The following is a 19,984-nucleotide window of genomic DNA, read 5'->3' as shown; positions in this document are numbered from 1 at the left end:
CCACCGCCGCGGCAGCGGGGAAGGCGGGGGCTGCGGGGGCCGCGGGCGGGCCGGTGGCTTCCGCCCGGCGCGGCGCATTCCTACCCCGTGAGTCAGGGCGGCGCGGCGGGATGCGGCGTCCCGCGGCCCCGGGCGCTGGCAGCTCCCCGCCGGGACTCTCAGCGCCCAGCGCCGCTCGGCTCCCGGCTCCCATTTGCATGCCGGGGCTGTGAATGGCGTGCCCGCCCGGCCGGCCCCTGGCACGGGGGAGGAGTCTCCGCGCCCTCCGCGGGCCGAGCTCGGCGGCGCCGGTCCCTTAAGCCGCACCGGGGGGCGGCTCGAGCCCAGCGGCCGCTGCGCTTCGCCCTCGCCTGCACGGTGAGTGCGGGGCCGGGGGGACGGGGGGCGCTGGCCGGGAGGGGCATCCCGGGAGGGGCAGCCCGGGAGGGGCAGCCCGCGGGGGCCGCTCCTGCCCCGCCGAGGTACCGGGACCGCCGGGCGGGGAGCGGCCCGCGGGGTGAGAGCGGGGCCGGGGCAGGTGCTGCCCTGACCCCCGTGTGTGGATGTCGGAGCTTGGCGATCGCACTGCTTTCGGCTGTAGGTGGAGGTGCGCCTTCGCGGCTTGTTTCGGCTGATCCGAGTCCACCCCATCCCCACGCTTTCCCAGCCGTCCCTCCCCTGATGCTGGCACCCAGTCGCGCTTTGGCAGCGACTTTGGGAGATGATCTGGTGGAAAATATATGGCTTTTTACATGTTAAGGTTAGTTTTCCTGCCGGATCGAGTCTCTGAGCTGAGTTCTCACACTGTGCACTGCTGGCACGAAGCGAGGGGATCACGGCAGCCTGACGCGAGGGCGACCAAAGCTTTTGCAGGGTGCAGCTCAGTGCCAAGTCCTTTTTTAGCAGCCCCATCCTGCCACACACATCCCTGCGGTGCTAAGTGCCCCATGTGTACATTTTGCCCCGCGTTTTTCTCCAGTGTAACTCAGGAGAGGTGAGTGGCAGCACAGATGAGTTTTGTCCGGTGCTCGTCCTGGTGCCCCGCTCGGTTCTGTGGCTGCTGCTTCTCTTGCAGTTGGCTTCGTGGCGGGCTGCACGGTGCCGGTCAGAGATGTCTCCAAGCCGGGTCTTGGAGCAAGCAGGAAGTTGTTTCCTTTCTTCCTGTTTTTGTCCCCATGCCTGCTTATTTCCTCTGGGAAGAAAAGTGCATTCTGCAGTAAAGGGAAAAAAATAGTCACACGTAACGGGAAGGGACAAAGCAGCAAAGCTTCTGAATGAAGCATGGGACAAGGAAGGAGCACAGGGTGTTAACTGCAGTAACGCTGATAGGGCAGCGAGGACAAATAGCTGCCTGTGGGCTGTGACCACGGGGATAAAAATGGCCCGCTTGGGACAAGCTGGGGAGCAGACCCTTGGAAGAATTGCATTTCCACTCCAGTGTATGAAGGATGTTGCTCTCCAGCTGTTCCATCTCAGTGGTGCAGGTTTGCAGGAGGAGGTGATGACTCGTGTTAGATTGGTTGATATAGTTGGAAGAAAGAGGTGAACTTTAGATACTTCCTTTAAGCTTTGATTGTTAAATGGACTTTATGAAAGGGCTTGCCTGCCTTTTTATTAACCCTCAGTTGCTCTAATAACAGCTATCATCTCTCCCTCCTACTGCATCCCTCATGTGGCTGCTGCTGCTTAGCCCAGGTCTGCCCTGTGTGTGCAGGCTCTTGGGAGCCTGTGCCATTTCTGAGCTGGGATACTGCCAGCTTTCCAGGAGGTGCTGTGCATTTGGAACAGGTCCCCAGCTTTTTTCCTGGCCCCTGTGCTCATTTGTCCTGAGCTCCCAGGAAGGCAGCAGCTCTGGCATGTGGACGTGTGTCCGTGCTGTTCCTGCTTCTGTGTGTTCCCATGAAAGGAGGTTGATGCTGTGCAGCGTAAAAGCAACTCCCACAAAACTAGTTCTGTTCTGCTCTGGGACTTCCCATGACAGGCCTTTTTTTTTTTTTTTTTTTAAGCAATCCACTTGCAAGAGATCTGCCTACAAACTGGCTTTTCAGGTTCTGGGGAAAGCCATGGGTTGGCCCTGCTCTTGGGAATGTCTTGCTGTGTGCTGGGTAGGCTTCAGCCAGGGGGATGAGCTTTGAATGTGCAGAGTGCTGCTGGCCTGCAAGCACAGCAGAAACCTCTTCTCCAACGAGCCTCTCCTCTCTGTGTCTTGGTACTGAGAGCGTGTGGCCCCGATGTGTCACCTCAGGCAGGAATTATGTCCCTCAGAGAGGGCCAGCACCTCGTCACTGGACTTGGCAGACAGCTCGTTTCGCTTTCGTGGCAGGGACTGCGACGGGGCTGCAGCCTCGCGAGGTCGCCGGGCAGGAATAGGAATTCCTTTTGGGGTCATCAGTCCTGTTCCTCTGGAATCCAGCCCCGGAAAGCAGCCAGCAAGTCCCAACATGTTCCCTTGAGAGAGGCAGGGTCTGCTGAGTGTGGCATGATAGGGCAGTTTATTCTGGGCACAGAGCCCTCATGCTCGGATATAATTAGTAAAAGTTTGATTCTCTTCAGTGTGTTGGAACTCTCAGCAGTGCAAACACAGCCTGGTTAGTGCTGAAGGCCTGAGATGGGCAACGTGGCCAGGATTACCAGCTTGTTTTCCTCTTCCATTCAGTGTGTCCAGCAAGGAGTTGAGCAGAGTGTGTGTTGTGTGAGCCCCGTGTTGCTGGGGATGTGCCTGCCAAGCAGGACTGGCTGTGAGCTGAAGATCCTGACATTTCTTTATCTGTCACTCTACAGCTTTTATCCAGCAGACTGGTCTTTTGATAAGATTCTTCCCTTGTGGTTGCTGCCTTTCTTCCATAGCTATCTCTGGAGGCCTTGGCATCCCGTGGAGACCATGCATCTTTCTCAGAGTTTCCAGCATTAATTGTGGCCTGACATGACACCTCTGTTAATTGCTGTTCCTGCAGCCACCCGCCTGTCTCCTGTATGTGACACATTCCAGTAGAAATACTTAAAACTCAAAGATGGATTTCTTCCTTAACATTTTCCCTGAGCTCAGAAGTGGATTAGTTTCCTTTCTTTTCACTTGAAGAGGTGCTGGACTCCACGTTTAACATTTATCACCATCTAGTTTGAAGGAAAGGAAACATGAACTGTGCAGATCTCACACAGTTGCTGTGAGGTTGACTCCCAGCTGCTGGGTATGTATATGTTGGAGTTTTAAGAAACCCATGGAATGCATGTGTTGCCTGCCTGCTCAGGGAGCTGTGTGAAAACATCTCAGTGTGTGCTGTGGGTGCTGCAGCCTGAATTTAATGGGATTTGTGTCTGGGTTGTGGGTGAAACATCCCAGTGCTGCTGGAAGGTAGGATGGAGATGGTTTCTTTCTGCAGAGCAGGGGAAGCCCTGGTGTCCAGGGTTGTGCAGGTAGTCCTCTCCCTGGTGGTAGGCTTTATTTTTAGCCTTGTGGTTGGTTCTTTTGTTTTGTTTTCTTTTTGTTTGTTTATTTTTTGCCTCGTTCAGGACTAGCAGACCTGAATGGGCACCAGGTTGCTTACTCTGCTAGTGCTCAATAACTCCCCTCTAAGAGAATCACATTTAAAAGGGACAGGATTAACCCTGCAGCTCTTAGTCCCAAGAGATTAGGCTGGCAACAGGCAGATTTAACCTTGGAAGGAAATGGATCTGTTTGGCAGCATTTCCCATGGTCATGCTGGCAGCGCTGTTTCCATGTCCTCGAAGAACCCCAGGCTAATTTGGTGTGTGCTGTGTGCTCAGACCATGCAGGCCTGCTTGCATGGAGTGTGGAGAGCCTCCCCCAGTGCAGCCTGAGCTGGGCAGGGCTTGCCTGCCAACCTCTCTGTTTTCCCAGGCAGAATGTCTGTGCCCCTGGGGGAGAGGTTTCCACAGGGAGAAGTGGAAATGCGTCTGTGCTGAGATTGCCCATTGTCATATCCTTGGTAGTTGAACTTCAGGGATTTCCGACTGTTTGCTCCTTTTTTTGGTCCTACCCACCTTGTTGCTGTCCAGGAGGAGTTGAAGCTTCAGCTCACACCTCTCATCTTTGTTTCAGTTCATGCTGCTGTAGGAATGAGGAGGTGGTTTTGGTTTTTTTCTAATGTGTGTTGGGATGATGCAACAAAGAGCAAATCAGCAGCTGGGTTTTTGACCAAATCATCCAAACTATGGTCAAATCCTTCCGAGTAACAGTGTCCGTTTCCCACTGGGTGAAGACAGAGAGCATATTCTTCACATTTATCTTAGTGGTCCAATCTCCTAAAGCTGTAAGAGTGCACGTTTCATTGCTTGTGTGCTCTACTTGCTGCACAGACAGCAAATGTCACATTGACATAGGGCTTGTTTTTGCTGTAATTTCCTTTGGATGCACTCTTCAACTATCTAGGTAAACAATTTATTTCAAATATAATTACAGCTCCTTTTTGCCTACCAGAGAAATGTTGGAAGTGCGGTGATGCAAACCTGAGCAGCGGATATGTTCTTAAATTCTGGGGCCTTCAGCAACAAACAGACCTTGCTTTAGCAATCAGAGCATCTCCAAAGCACAGTGTTTATTAAAGGAAATGTAATTTCTTCTCAGTGAAGTCTGAGGTGTCATTGCACAATTCTTCCCTGGCACAGTAGAGCCTTCCCAGGGGGAGAAGAGATAGCAAGCCATGCCTGATCTTGCCCTTTCTGGAAAGCTTACCTTTGCCACCTCCTCCCCTTCCTGTTTCCACTGTGCTCAGAGCCAGCCCCTTGCTCTGCTGGTCAGCAGCAATCCCTGCTTTGAAGGTTTGCTTTCCTTTAAAAAGGAACAATCCCAATGAGATCATCCTGAAACGGCACAGGACGCAGCACTCACAGTCCTCCAGGTCTGGCACTTCCTTGGCTTTGGCTCAGTGAAAGTTAGAGCTGCTTGGGTTTTAAAATCTGGAGGGCTCAGATAAATGCAGCTTCTGTATTTCGGGAGTCACTGCCCTGTAGCAGTCAGCACACGGGAGATTTGTTACTCTGTTGCTTAAATTCAAAGCCTTAAAGTGAACTGTAGAAAACTGGGAGTTGTTTTGCCAAAAAGTGTGAGTGTACCTTCCTTTTCCCTGGCTGTTCTGGGACTGTAATTTCAGGGAGAACAGTGAGTAAGGATGTGCCATTCACTCAGCCTGAAGAAGTGTGGTTCACTTAGAATTTTAATTTTTTTTTTTTTTTTTTGCTAAACCAAGCTAGAATTCTGATTACTTCTGTTTGCATTATGAATGAGTTCTTGCACTGGGCACACGATGAATGTGCAGAGGTGTGCACACACCTGCAGAGCAAGACAAGCTCTTCCTGCAGCTATTTCCAGTTGGACACAGCAGGAGATGGTGTGTGCCTGGCCCTCAAACATGAGCCAAGGGAGAATTCAGAGCACCAGAGTGGCTCTCCTGTCCTTGGCTGCATCACCTAATGGTGAGGGACAGCAGCCAAACCAGCTCTGCTCTGAATTCTTGGCTGTTCAATTGGTCCTTTGAAGGATCTCCCCCAGGCCTTGGCTGCTGTGGGCATTTTTTATTCTCTCACTTGTGCCCAGGTGAGCAGAACTGTGGTGGTGCTGGAGAAAGCAGGGGTGTGATGGGGAGTGAGGATGCTCTGAGTTTCAAAGGAACACTCCAAGAAAGCTGTTCTGAGTGGCTCTGTGCCTTCCATCCTTCCTGAATATAAAGTCTGTCTTCTGGTGGCTCCAACGTTTGTTATTGTTATTTCCTCTAAGATTTTTTTTAGGTTGCTATTCAGAGTGGCTTTATGTAACTTTCCATAGGAAATGTTGTCATTTGTGGCAGTTTTGATCTCTTTTGCCATTGAAACGTTTTTATTTAGCACAACAAACAGTGATTCTTAGCTGCTTTTAGTATCCAGACTCTTTGCTGTAGAGGATGAGTAGCTTTTGGTCTAACATAATTGCTGGTTTGGCTTATTGTCATCTTTTTAGGGGAGTTGCTTTTCCATCAATTGTTTATTGATATTGTATTTCTAAATGAACAATGTTGTAATCACTAAGACACATTACCAAGAAAATGGCTCTTGAGCTGGGTGCACAGACAGCTGTTCCAAAATCAGCCAGAGCCAGTGTTTACTTCTGTCCTCAGTGTCTTCCCAGCTTGCCTTGTGTCCTGAACCCTTACAGTGCTTGTGATGGGTATGAGAGCTGCTAGAAAAAAGCCTTCAAAATGCAAAATTTCAATGAAAATAAAACCTTTGTTGGGTTTGTCTTTTGTTTCCTAGTGTGGGGTCATGGCTGCACTGACAAAAGCCTTTTTGTGACTCTCACCTTGCTGTATAATTGAGGCAGTGACTGTGCCCATGGTACTTAACCAGGCATCTGCTTCACTAGTAATGGGAATAAATCTGGAACAGAGTCCTTGAAGTGCCATGGAATCGTTTAAATTAGTTAAATGTGCACTGCAATAGTGTCTGTGATCACTGTTTCCTGAAGAAGGTGCAGAGCACTGTGACAACTGTGCTTAGAGGCTGCTGGGGACCCAAAGGGCTCAGCTGGCTCAGCCCAGGCAGCTGTGGTTACCTTCAACCAGGGTGCAGGAGCAAGGCTGGCACAGATGATCCTTCCCCTGGTAGCTGGTAATGCATCTCTTGGTGGAAACAGCTGCTGTGGAGAACCAGGCAGAGCTCTGCTGGCTTCCCTGAGGAATGGCAATGCTGCTCAGAGCTTGGTGTGCCGTCACTGCAGCTGTTGGCAGGTATCTCATCTTGCTGTGCCCTGATGGAGCTTGTAAGTGCCAGGCTGTGCCCAGACTTCTAGGATGTGGCTGCTGGAAATGTGGCTGTTGGATGTGGTGGCAAAGCCACAGGGTGTGTCACAGAGAAACATAAACAGAGTGAAGAGCCAAAGTGCTCCAGAAGGTTTTCCACTGCTCCCCCCTCGTTGTTGGTTGGTTTGTGTGCAGGCTGTTGCCCTTGCTGGTGTCTCAGTAGGTTGTGGATGGCTCTGGGCTGGGTTTGCTCTGGAAGGTGCAGTTGGAGATCCCTCATTGCCTGGGCCCTGGGTGCGCTTGGCTGGTGCTGCAGACCTGCCCCTGTCATCTGGCCACACGTGCTGAGGACATGGAAAAGGCTCCTCTGCCATCCTGCTCTGCTTGGCTCCCCTCACCTCCTTCCTCGTGGGTGCTGCAGGCCATGGCTGAGCAGGGGAAGCTCCTCATGGAAAAGGCCCCTCTGCCATCCTGCTCTGCTTGGCTCCCTTCACCTGCTTCCTTGTGGGTGCTGCAGGCCATGGCTGAGCAGGGGAACTCATGGAAAAAGACCCCTCTGCTCAGCCTGCTCTGCTTGGCTCCCCTCACCTGCTTCCTTGTGGATGCTTCAAGCCAGGGGTCAGCAAGGGAACTTCTCATGGAAAAGGTCCCTCTGCCATCCTGCTCTGCTTGGCTCCCCTCACCTCCTTCCTTGTGGGTGCTGCAGGCCATGGGTGAGCAGGTGAAGCTCCTCCCTCTGTGGAAGCTGCCGGGGTGTGAGGCTGGGCTGTCAGCTCTGGAGCAATCTGTTGATGGTTTGGGTGTTTTCCCATCTAATGACCCCACCAAAAAATTCCCTCTGCCTGTGGTGGTACAGTAGTGTTTTATTGCTGTTGCACTCAGCACCTGCACTGAGGGAGCTTCTCAGAAGATTAGAGATGCTGAACCCACCACCTCTCTGGGGTAATTGTTGGCTTCCCACAGTGCTACAAATCTGAGTTTTAGCCATGTTTTCAACAATCACTTCAAACTATTCTGCCTTGAGAAGCAGTTCAATCATCTGGCTCCAGCTGCTCTGTTTGTTCCTGTGCTTTCTCCTTTCCTTCTGCTGGCACAAGTGTTTGTGGAGCCATGTGGGAAGGAGCTGGGGCTGGAATGAGCCATTTTCTCTGCTGAGCTCATGTGGGTCAGTTCCCAGCGTGGATCACCCAACAGCTGTGGGGATGCTGGTGCCAGCAGGAGGAGGAGGGCAGCACGCAGGGCTGGGTCACTGCTCCTTCTGTTGGCTTGCATCTCTTTCAAGTGTTTAAGACATCTTTTTAGCTTGAATTTTGAGCATTGGTTTCCAAATTCTTGTTACTATTTTACACTTTGTCTGCTGCAACAAAAGGACCTTGAAGATCAGCCTGTTGCTTGTGAATGTTTGCATGTTGCAGTTGGGGGTCATCTTTTAACCTGTGTTTGAAGGAGCTCAGCTACAGATCTGGGGACTATCAGAAATCAGAAGAGGTTTTTGAGCTTCCTGTTTTTCCTCTCTCTGCTATATGAAGGCAACACATCTTCAGGTCCCAGGCGAATCTGCTTTGAAAGCTTTTAATGCTGGTGTTCAAGTAGGAACTAAGTTTTGTTTGATTTCCATCATAACCTTCATGTTTTTTCTGAAAATCAAGAAATTCAGTTGCTCAAAGGGATATCAGATCATCTTTCTTGATAATGGGATTGGCTCATGTACATTCAGACTTCACTGGTGGATATTTTCATTACCTGTGCTTAAAGCCCTCTGTCTCTGTATGCAGCTGAACCTTTTCCAAGTTCAGTGGGTCCCAGCTGCAGCTTCTGAAGCTTTGCACTCCTGCTGTGCCTCTTTGAACACCATCCCTCTACGAGGCTTTGCCTGAAATACCAGCCCAGTGTAGCTTCCCATTTCCAGTCTAGGGCTCTGCCTGGCCTCTTCCAAACCAGGCAGTTTCAGCTGATATTTCTCAGCTCGTTCAGTTCAGTGGCTCATGGTGAGATCCCCAGTGGGGATGGAGCAGGACAGTTTCACACAGGCAGGGGATGACAGCTCAGGGCTGTATTTGATGTCTCACCTGAGCTGCTGTCATGCTGAGCCATCACTGAAGAGGTTGGTCCTACCCTTCCTCTCTGGGTTGCACAGGGCTTATCTGAAATTGTCTGGGACTCTTCAGGCTGCCAGATCAACAGGAAATAATTTACTAGGGTTAGTTTGTACTGGTAAAACACCTTGTGGAGCAAGGCAAGCCTGCTCCCTGGGCAGCAGCTAGCTGGCAGATGGGTTTGCTCACGAGCAGAGCCCTGAGGAATTGCTGCCTGTGTGATTTGGTGCAGGCTCTTGGAAGTGGCATCAGCCTCCAGCAGAGCTGGTGCATGGCAGGGAGCAGTGAGAGGGACAGTGGGGTGTGTGTGGGCATGGCAGTGCTGCCAGCTCCCTGCAGGGCAGGGCCCAAAGAGCTGCATGGACTGCTCAGACCCAGCTCCTGCAGAGCCTCACAGCCTTGCCCAGCTCCCCAGCCCATGCTGGGAAAGCAGGGCCCTGGGCAGTGCTGATGGCTTTGTTTCATTTCTCAGGTGTTTTCTTAGGGTGGGCAGTGGTGGTGGGCTCAGCAAAGCCTGAGTGTTGCTGAGCCTTTAGCAGCTTTCCCCAGGAGTGGCCTGTCCCACCTTCCCTGTCCCTGCCTGCCCTCAGCCCCTCCATCTGGCCTGTTTCAAAGGGCTGGCTCACGCCTGGTGTTTGGGATATTGTTTGGAACTCCTTGGGTCTGATCCATGCTAGATGGTTTTATTGGCAGCCTAAAAACCCATTGCTCCTCTTCTCCTTGGACTTCCTGCCTTTTCCCTGCCGTGCCAGCAGCAATCCTCCTGGAGAGAGGCACAGCCAGGAGCTGTCTCCTCTGGCTCCCCTGGCTCCTCCTGTCTGGAGAGCACTGTGAGGATCCTGCTTTCTTTGCTGGATTCCTGTGCCTCAGCCAGACCCCTTCAGGTACATGGGGCTTGTCTGGGACTTTGTATAGCAGGCACTGTAAATAAAATGGTTGCAGTGATGAGGTTTGAAAAATGGAGAAAAACAGCTGGAGTCTGAGCATGGTGCTCAGATTGCAGTGGAATTACCCCTGTGTGTGTTACTCCTGGGGGTGTCTCCACACACTGTGCTGGAAAGGAGCAGTGCTGTTGGAAAAAGCAGATGCTGTTTGTTTGTGTCGTAGTGTTGAATAAGTTGGGGTTTTGTTTTGGTTTGGTTTTGGTTTGGAATGTTTCTTGGGGGGGAAAAACCCAGCATTGTTTTAAATGGGAATGCTGGTAAAATAGAGATTTAGGAAGTAAAGAAATCAACATGGGAATAGCTTCAGTTGTCTGGTTAAATGGAAGGATGGTCTTTCTTTGAAATGACTGTGCAAGCTTCTAAATGTATTTAGGATGCCTGTCAGTCTTAGGAACATGCTCAGGCTTCTGGGCAAAGCTTTTCCTTTGCTCTTTGGGTCAGTAGATTTCACTAAGCAGCTTTCCTTGATCATGTGCCAACTTTGGTATTTAATGTGCTCTCCCCTTTCTTAGCCTGACCCACAGCACAGTGGATTTGCCTTTCATTCTGGTTCTGTGACCTTGCTTTGGCACAGACCTTTTGAAGATGAATTTCCCAGACTGTCTGTCATTGATATGTTTTTTCTTCTGTTTGTTTGTTTTAATTGAAATGGACATTATTAATAATTTTTATGTTGCTACCAGCTGATCAGTTAGAAGAAGCTGGATTTGCAAATACCTCTCATTCAGCCTTATGTTTGCATATTTCTGAGTTTTGTGATGCTGGTGGAGCAAGGTCCAAACTAAGCAAGTGCAAGAGGTCTGAAACAGCCCCGTAGGAGAATTGAGCTTCTGGATGTGTGTGTGGGAAGAGGGGATGATAGGAAGAGCATGGAAGAGATCTGTAGGGTCAGGACTTGCATGGAGAAAGAGGAAAGGGAAAAGCTGATCATTCTCCTAGTCCAAGAACTACAGAGCAGCAAGTGGACCCAGGGAATGGCAGGTTTGCAGATGAGCTGGAGTCACACAGCATGTGTTTCGGCTCTGGAGCTTTGTCAGTGCAGTTGTGAACACTAGAAGTTTGCTTGGATTAAAAAATGATCTGGACAAATTCTGGAATAATAACCACTAGATGGATGTTGAGATGGATACAGGACTGTTACATGCAAAGATATTTCTGGCACAAGAAGCCTGTGAGTAAGGCTTCAGCTGGATCCACATCAGGCTCCCTGTCAACCCCTGGAGACCTGTCTGCCATGACCATACCCCGGACCTTTTTGTGCCTGGGGCAGAGGCAGCTGCCTGACCTGGGCTGTGGCTGATTATTCACACAGAATTCACAGTGCTTGCCCTGGCAAGGCCTGATGCAGTCTTGGGTGTTTGTAGGGTTTATTTTTGGCCACTCCAAATGCATGCAGGGAGTTGGGAATGCTGAGCAGCTCTGCCTTCACTGCACTCTTTTAGTGGGAAATGAACCTGATGGTGAGTAAAGAAGGTTGAACTGGTAGAGGGATTTGCTCCTATATACTCTGGTTTGCAGCCACTCTGGAAATGCATCTGAGGTTTAAATACTGAATGCATTTAGAGAGTTATTATATATGCATTTTTATGCTTTGCTACTTAAAGAACTCTTTAACTGCTGAAGCAAGGAGAAAGCAGAGCAATCCATTGCTCTTTCAGAATGTGAATTTCATATTGACATCTTCACCTTGCCTAAAATACAAAGTTAAGTCCACTTTGGGGGTAATTACAAGGCCCCAGGCTTTACCCCTGCATGTCCTCTTTGGCAAGTGTGTGCACCCATGTGCAAGTCTGCCAGGGTGGCAGGGAAGCCAGTGAAGATACATGGACATCACTGCCTGTGGCAATTTAGGAGGGGAAACTCAAACCAGATTTAATCAGAAGTCTTTCACAGGGTTTCATGTTATTGCAACAACTTTCGGGCAATACGGGCGTGATTCATCCTGTGCCTTCCTGGCCTGGCCTCACTGATTGATAGAGCTGCAAATCCTACACATTTGTATTCTTTACACCCAGAGCTCCTGCTCACAAAGGCTGCTCTGTAGGTAGACAAGAAGGATGTTGAGTGATGTTGGCTCAGTGGTGAGATGCTGGAAAAAGCAGAGTTGCTACTTTAGAGGCTCTGAATTTGCCCTTGAAGGCACAGGAAGGAGGCTCTTGAGTTGTGTGAAATAGATTGTGTTTGTTCATGCCAGTGTGGTGGCTCTGTCTCTTTTGGCTGGTCTCTGATTAGGACACCTTGAGGACATGTGGTGTTTGTGATCCTCAGAGGTAAATGCTGAAGCTCTTTGCCCGGAGTATTTCAGGTATGAGAAATCTGCTTTGCTTTCTGACCTCACCATGAAGACAAATTTGCAAGACCTTTCAGTAAATCGTGTCTCATGGCAGATTTACTCATACCAAGCACAGGCAGGAGTTCCCCTAATACTCTCACTGTTTTTATCTTGCAGGAAGTTGAACAGTTGTATTTAGCCACCCCTGCAGCTCAGCAGGGAGGGAAGGAAGGATTTGTGTCCCTCTCATGCACAGCGCTGCATCTGTGCAACAGGACTGTGGTGCATGTATGAAGGGCATGTCTGTACAGGCTAGATCATGAATTCCCAGACTTTTGGGGGCCTGTGGTATTTGCTGAAACCCAACCTTCATCCACCTACAGCTGAGTCCTCCCTTTCTGTCGTTCTGGCTCAGCTGAGCACAGCGCTCCTGGCAGCCGGCCCAGCCCCGCGACTGAACCAGCAGCTGGCCTTCAGCTCCTTTTAGATGAGATTCTCTCCTAACCCAATCCAGATCATCCCCCACTCCCATTTGTTGACCTATTCCCCCCCTGCCTTGTATCTTTTGCAGTGTTGTGTGCAGTTCCCTGTGCAGAGCTGTGGGAAGATGGTGGCAATGCCCTGCAAGGCAGTGCACGTTTCACAGAACCAGTGCCTAATTTAGGTTGGGAGGGACCCGTGCAGGTTGACTGGCTCAGCCACTGCAAGGCTGGGATAATTCAGGCAGCTCAGGGCCTTGTTTTGTTGCGTGCCAAATGTCTCAGAGGGTGGAGATCCCTCTGGTCCTGGCCTAGGACTTGGCCTCTCTCAAGGAAGAATCCTTACGTGTTAAACTCACTCTGCATTTAAAATAAATGGGCTGTGTTAACACTGTAAGAGCACTAAATTTTAATTCCAACAGAGTTTTTTTCCTACTCCCTGTCAAAGCATGCCTGCTGATTTAACTGGTTGCTTATTCCATCTGTCCACTGTGGTGAAGAGGCTGGGGCACTTGATTATTTTTGTCCCCTGTGGCTAAGGGCCACAGGCCAGGCTAGGGCCATGCAAGGAGAGAGCCCGCAGGGAATGGAATCTGTTGTCCCATTCAGCACACATGCTTCCCACTGTTCACTTGAAGTTGTGTGTGTGATAGGAGAGGAAGAAATACAAACTCATAGCACAATTTAGGCTGGAAAGTACCCATGGAGGCATCTGAGCTGATCTGCCTCCAGTGAAACCTGTTTTTTCCGAGCATGCACAGTGAAGTGGGTGCTCTGCCAGCCTGAAGGACTCCTGTGGTCCCAAACAGGAGGGCAGAACTGCAGCAGAGTGGGCAAGATGACAGCGAGTCACTCTGCTCACTGCAGCGTTTGGATTACACAGCGGTTTTTATTTAAATACCATATCATTATTATTTATGTATGAAAACCACTCTTAGTTCAGGATTAGTGCCAGTTCTCTAATGTTCATGCTATACTGGTATTGCTCTGTGCACTGTTTTATGTTTCTAGAAAATCACCACATTTAAAAGAGATTAGAAACAGTGATGAGAAATGGCCACTTGCTAATTGCTAAGTGGTGGGTGGGTTGGAAAGTGTGGTGCTTGGCTTTGGGTGGGCAAAAGAGGGTGTTGGTGAGTCACAAGCTGGTTTTAGAGGGAGGTCAGTGGCTTTTGATACTGCAGTTACTTAGCTGGTTGGTCTGGATCCAGATCTCATTAAGATTTAATTCATGGCTTGTTCTTAAGGAATCTGGATCTCACAGTAGTCTCAGCAAAAATCTTAATGGGAGGCAGCTCTGTGACTGCAATGTCTGTATCTGGCTTGAGGTTCTGTGTCCTTTAGTGTCAGGTGATGAATGAGCGGTGTGGGCACAAGCTGTGACCCCCGAGCCCTCACGAGGCGCTTGGGGAACTCATCCCACGTGGGGCTGGGGGCCCATCAGTCACAGCTGGGAGGAGAACCCTCTGCTCACCCTGCCAGCATGGGCTGTGAGGGGTGAGCCAGATTCCCTCCTGACTCTGGTGTCTCTCCTCTCTAGGCCTGAGGACAAGCGTGGGACGATGTCGGAGGCGCGGCACGACAGCACGAGCAGTTTACAGCGCAAGAAGCCACCATGGCTAAAGCTGGACATCCCGGTGCCAGTGCCCCTGCCTGTGCCAGAGGAGCCCCTCCAGCCCGTGCAGGTACAGGGGGAAGGGTTTGTGGAGCTGGGGAGGGATGTGCTGGGAGCATCCCTGTGCCTGGGATCCCCATCAGGGAAAGGCAGCGTGTGATGGCAGGTCGTGAGGCCACATGAGAAGGGGCAGAGCCTTTGAGTAAATTTATGAGCAGTAATTAACTGCCCTTGAAGGGGATGTGGGAGGGATGAGGGTGGGTGGCTGATGTGCTCACATCAGTGGATGTGAGTGTTTGGATGTGGGATATGAGAGTGAGGTATTCAAACAAGCATTTGTTAAGGGAACTGGAGGACTGAAGGTCTCCCAGACAAGCATGAGGGCTTGGAAGTGCTGGAGCTTGTGCTGAAATGAGCAGGGTATGAATCTGACTTATGAATAGCCAAGATAATGACAGACTTTCATCAGCAACAGCAAAGAACAGTTACTGGCAACACAAAGCTGTTAGCAGCAGGAGGAACACAGGAGGACCATGTGGGATGGGAAATACATAACATTGAGGAGTGCTGAAGTGGAGATGAGGTGATAGGTTAATAGGAGCAGTGCAAAGCATGAGAGTCAAACACCCTCATTTGTGCTGGGGATAGGGAGAATATCAGGAATAGCTGCTACAAGGTATTAAAACCTGCTGTAGGGATGAGACCTGGGTATGAATGCTGGCTGCTTGTGTGGCCTTGCTGCAGGAGCAGAGACTCTGTGCACTGAAGGCAGAGCCAGAGGGTTCTTGCTGCTCAGCTCCATGGGTGTGCACAGGGCCTGGGTTCAGTCACTTATGTGAAAAAAGTTTAGTCATTAGAGAAATGGAGCTTCCCTGGAGGGGGCTGAGGACAAGCTTGTGTTAAGACAGAACTTCTATTGCACTTGGAACAGCAAGAACTGTCCTCTTCTTCATTCTGTGATCCAGGGATTCAAAAGGGTTTGGAGGTCAGTCTGTAGGGATTAGAAGTGGAGTTCAGGGTTTTACCAGTGCAAGTTGAAACTTTCTGAATGAATTATTTAAGGCTCTGATGGATCCTTGCCCTATCTGGAATCTCTAAATCCAGCTGGGCACCTGGAAGGACACTCTGTGCTTATGATGGAAACTGGTGGAAGTGATGTTCTCTGCACAGCCCAGGCTATCAGGATAAGAGTGCATTGTGTGCACCTCTGACTTACAACCTGAGTATCTGTGCGCTGCTTTTACATAAAAGATATCAAAACTGTTAATGTAAGTGGAAATCATTATCTTTCTGGGCTAGAGAGGCTGAAGTAGTCTTGAGGCAGAGACAGTGTCTGACCAGAGGATCGATCAGAGCTTCCCTTGCCAGAGGGGCAGTCTGCTCAGCCTGCCCTGTACAAATGGGACTTGATGTCTCTGCTGAGCTGATAAAAATGAAATCCAGAGCAGCCCTGGAGAGGCAGTTGTGTGAGCTGAGAGCAGCGTGGTGAGTTGTGTCACATTTGGTAGGTGACATTTAGCCATGACATGTCAGTGTGCCCAGGCAGCTAGGCTATGAATAAAGCCTTTCCCAGCTTGCTTAGGCTGCACCAGGCAGCAACTGCAGACCCACCCACAGCTCTCACAGGCTTTTAGTGCAGCTCCAGAGCCACTTAAGAAGCAAATCGCCCTGACTGCGCTTCTCTTGACCTTGTGAAGCGGCCTATTGCCTTGACCTTGTGGAGCAGCCTAGGAGAGTGTGGTTTGGGCAGCCAGCAGCCAGGAGGATGATGTGCTGCAGGAGCTCAGGCAGTCCATGTTGAATCTTTGACCTGCCCACCCCAGATGTCTGACTCTGGCTCCCTCCCTTCCCTCGCAGCCGACGCGGCGCCAGGCGTTCCTGCGGAGCGTGAGCATGCCGGCCGACAACAGCCGCGCGCCGTCCCTGCCGCACGACCCCACCAGGAGAGCGGGGCTGCAGCGCCAGACCTCCATCACCCAGACCATCAAGAGGTGAGGCACGGAGCTCCTGGGGCCTGCTGCACTGCGTCCTGCCATCCTGCAGTCCCTCATTGCCTTGGGAGGCGGTGGGAGGGTGGGTGCAGGTTGGACCCCAGTGTAGAAGCCCAGTGGTGCTGTGCAGCCTGTCCGTAGTGCATGAGGAGGAAAGTCCTGGGAGGAAGATGCTGGTGACCAGGATAATGAATGGTGTTTGCCACTTACAGACAGATTCTGGCTGCCCCCATGCCCTGGGGAGGCTGTTTCTCAGTAACAGGATGTGTCAGGCCCTGATGTTTAGCTGTGACTGTAGGTGGGGTGTGCTGGGCGTGCTTTGGTGCAGTGTCTGAGAGCACATGGTTGCTGGGGGAGGCAGAAGCCCATTGGAGCTGTGCAGGGCTCTCAGCATCTTGGCTCCTAGCACTGGTAGGTCCTTGAGATGGCACTGAGGGGTGGTGGAGAGCAGGCAGAGGCTGCTCTGGTCCTGTGTCCCTCTCCTGCAAAGGTTGTCATTATGAGACTCTGGACACATGGCCACACAGAGCTGGATGCTCTTTCCCTCACCATGGCAAAGGCTTATCCCAGTTTGCCCAGAGGGAGTGGCTCTCCCAGCTTCCCTCCTGAGATGGCTCATTTCTGTCTCTGGCAGTGTGTCAGGCCGGCCTGGATCCCAGGAGCATCCCTGGAGCTCCAGGGGTCAGGGGTACTTTCAGCCAGCCAGGCTTCGCCCCCTCACAGAGGAGCAGCTTTCCAGCTCTGGGACATCTCCCACACACTGTTTTCCTTTGCCTCAGACCTTCTTGGTGCTGCAGCTCTCCTGCATCAGCCCACTCTGATCCTGCTTCTTGTGAGGCTGGGAGAGCTGAGCCTGTGAAGTGGTGTCTGCTCTTTTCAGGGCCGTGGGCAGCCTCTGGGGCTGCTGAGGCTGTCCTTGCCCACCTACTCTGCCTCCTCCCTTGCCTCCTTGCTCCTGACGTGTTCCTTGCCAGGACAGCTAGGCAAGAGCACGTCAAGGATGAGAGGATATCCTGGGAGGGTGCTGTGGAGGCCCTGACAAGAAGCACTGGGTAGAAAAACCTGGCTAACCTGTCCCAGAAGTCCTCACAACATGCAGTTTGTATGTAGGGGAGTGAGGAAATGGGAACTGCTTTGGTGCTACTGTGACAGATTTACTTTGGGAAGGACTTAACAAGGAGCAGAACTGCAGGAGATGCACATGTTACACAACACTGGCAATAAAAGCATGAAATGAGTGGATCAGAAACAAGGCCAGGGAAATGGAAAGTATCAAGGCCTAAATCCCTGTTTTCCATTTAGCAGAGCTAGGAATACAGTGGAGAATGCAGACCATACATCCCTAAATTGTGTTTTGGGATTTGTTTTGTGAGTCCAGGAAGGCGGACTGCCAAGTTTTCTGTTTAACACAGCCCTCAGAATACACAGAATGTGAAACTGCAGCAGGACTCCATATCATCTTCCCTGGAGGACACAGATCAACTATGAACATAATGTCAAGCCTGTGTAGTCCAGAACAAGGCATGGGAGTGATTCATATGAAAGCATCTAACACCATTTCCAGTCTTCCAGGGTGTCTGAGATGTCCATGCAAAGCAGCAGATGGGCCACAGATGGACTTGTTCACCAGGCAAGATCCTGTCAGGGCACCAGTGACCTGTCTCTAAGCAGATCATATCTCAGCCTGCTGATACCTCCATGGATTCACACTGGTGTCCAGAGCCAGCTGTGGAATCTGTAGCTGAAGAAGGCAGTTCTTACAGGGGAGCTGAGAGGGATGGCAGTACCCCTGGTACCTTCCAGAGCAATGTGAGACACATGTCACAGGTGCACCAAGAGGATTCAGCAGCCTCCTGGGCTCAAAGATGCTGCTGCTGTGTGGCTTGAGCTTGGTTGTTTTTCTTAGGTCGTGCTCTCAGCTCAGGCCACTGTCACGTGCAGTGGGGCGCCACTGCTGCCCATGGGCTGTGGAAGGAGATGCAGTGGCTGCTCCTCTCCAGAGCCCTGGAGGTTCCTTGCCCTCAGCTCTCTTTTCTTTGCAGCAGGCAGGTTCGGTTTCAGAGGAGTCAGACCCTGCCCGCGGGCGGGCGCCGGGGGGGCAGGAGCTCCCTGCGAAAGCGGCAGTCCCTGCCCCGATCGTTCTTCAGGTACTGGTAGCACTGAGTGTGACACCCACCCTGCATGTGTGTGCCAGGGCTGTTGTGAACTGCGCAGAGGCTGCCTGCTGCTGAGAGCACATTGCCTTCCCAGGGCTGCCCAAGAGGCCTACAGACAGGCAGAGTGAGAGAGTTCATGTGTGCCTCTAACAGAGAACAATTGTCACTCCTACTAAATGTGTAGGCAGCTGTCAATAAGTAGCATGGACTAACAAGCTGTCCACCCGCCAGCCTCACTCCCTCCTGCCTTTCCTAACAAGCTGTCAACCTCCTGGTGTTCACCATAGCTGGAATATCTCCCCAGGGCAGACTCAGCCCAGCCTGCCTTTGCTGGCAGCAGTGCAGCATATGTTGGCCCCAAAGCCTTCTTGGGGCAGGAGGGGAAGGAGTGGAAGCAGCACCAAACAGATGCTGTTGTGTTTGTCCAGAGGAGCTCAGAGCTGATGAATGGAATACAGCATCCACTCTTTCCCTGTTGACATCATGGCTTTTTCTAATGCAAATGTGACTGTCTTCTTTTTGAGGTGGAGGTTTGCTTAGCACCAAGGAGATGAGCCACTCCAGGAGTCCAGGGCACAACGGGCCCATTGACCATCACCCCAAATCTAGAGCTTAGGAAACTTTTAAACCAGACAGACAGTGTGACTTGGACCTACTGCCCTGTATTCCTGTCTTACCATCCTGCCCTTGGCCTGCTGCCACTCTGGCACTGTCACACCTTTGGGGCTGCTTGTGTTTGGCTTTCAGGGCTGCTTGGCTCATCGTGGCAGAAGAGGGACAGCTGACTCTGATGTTGGTTGTTACAGTGCCCTGGGGACTCCATAGGACGTGATGGAGTTCTCCAGCTGAACAGAGGCATTCAGCATCTTCCCAGGGTGCCATAAACTCTTTAGTGGATTATTTTGGCTATGATCAGGGGTGGGGTGGGACAGCTCTTCACCCTGGCCCTGGCCCAGCAGTGGTCTCTGGCAGTTCTGGAGTGTTCCTCACAGTGCCAGCAGCTGTGGTGGTGCTTGTCCTTTCAGACCAGTGGGAGCACAGCTTTGGAGATCTCTGAGGCTCATATGGGCCCAAGTCACCCTCAGCCCCTCTCCCTTTGAGGCCCTGTGTAGGGGCTTGTCACCCAAGGTCACCTTGCTGTTGCAGTCCTGGTTACAGCAGTCTGCGGGGAGCCCTCTGAGTGCTCAGGCTGTTCTGTGAGGTGTGTGTTGTGCCAGGGCAGCTTGGCCTCTGTGCTATGGGCTTGGTGGGTCTGTCAGGGCAGGGGCTGGCCCTGCGCCTTTGCTCTGGGTGGAGAGGAAGATTGCTCCAAGGAGATGTGGGTCTGTGGGAGCACAGAGGTGCCCCACGATTTTCACATAGCCCCATCTCCAAAGGCTGGCACGTTGACTTGCTGGTGGCATTTGGGTTTTAGCCAGCAAGGCTGTGGATTTCCAACACACCTTTTGACATGGTGGCAGAGCACCTTCACCTGTTGGTTGGTAGGGTTTTTGCTTGGAAGGGTTCAAAACCACAGGATTAATTTCCTGTCTCCATTGCACTATCTCAGTTCCCCTGTGTGGCCTAATTCTGGATTTATCCCAGCCTTTACTCCAGTGTGTATTTTAACGCTCTCTTTGTGATCTGTGAGGTCTTGCTTCTCAGCAGCTGGAGATCCTGCCTCTGAGCAGGGGGGCTGAGGCCAGGGGTTTGGATTTGGCTTGCACTTTCAGGTTTCCACA

At 51.4% G+C, this 19,984-nt stretch overlaps 1 protein-coding gene across 5 annotated transcripts in view; it reads left to right on the top strand.

Annotated features, from left to right (window-relative positions):
- The first annotated feature begins 225 nt into the window (after window positions 1-225).
- Window positions 226-19,984, top strand: part of RHBDF1 (rhomboid 5 homolog 1) — a 35,624-nt gene continuing 15,865 nt past the window's right edge. Inside the window, exons 1-4 of one of the 5 annotated variants that reach the window (XM_074552830.1) lie at window positions 226-357; window positions 14,042-14,186; window positions 15,974-16,107; window positions 18,150-18,254. In XM_074552830.1, coding sequence (XP_074408931.1) covers window positions 14,064-14,186; window positions 15,974-16,107; window positions 18,150-18,254 — 362 coding nt within the window. In that variant the 5' untranslated portion in view covers window positions 226-357; window positions 14,042-14,063. Of the gene's footprint in view, window positions 358-1,098; window positions 1,478-2,078; window positions 3,168-14,041; window positions 14,187-15,973; window positions 16,108-18,149; window positions 18,255-19,984 lie in introns of those variants that run through there. The other 4 variants (XM_074552829.1, XM_074552831.1, XM_074552827.1 and 1 more) reach the window with 4 other exon arrangements.

This window comes from Zonotrichia albicollis, chromosome 16 (genome assembly GCF_047830755.1).
Source record: "Zonotrichia albicollis isolate bZonAlb1 chromosome 16, bZonAlb1.hap1, whole genome shotgun sequence".
In the NCBI taxonomy this organism is placed as follows: Eukaryota; Metazoa; Chordata; class Aves; order Passeriformes; family Passerellidae; genus Zonotrichia; species Zonotrichia albicollis.
The sequence above is the reverse complement of the archived record's forward strand: the minus strand, read 5'-3'. Positions and strand labels throughout refer to the sequence as shown.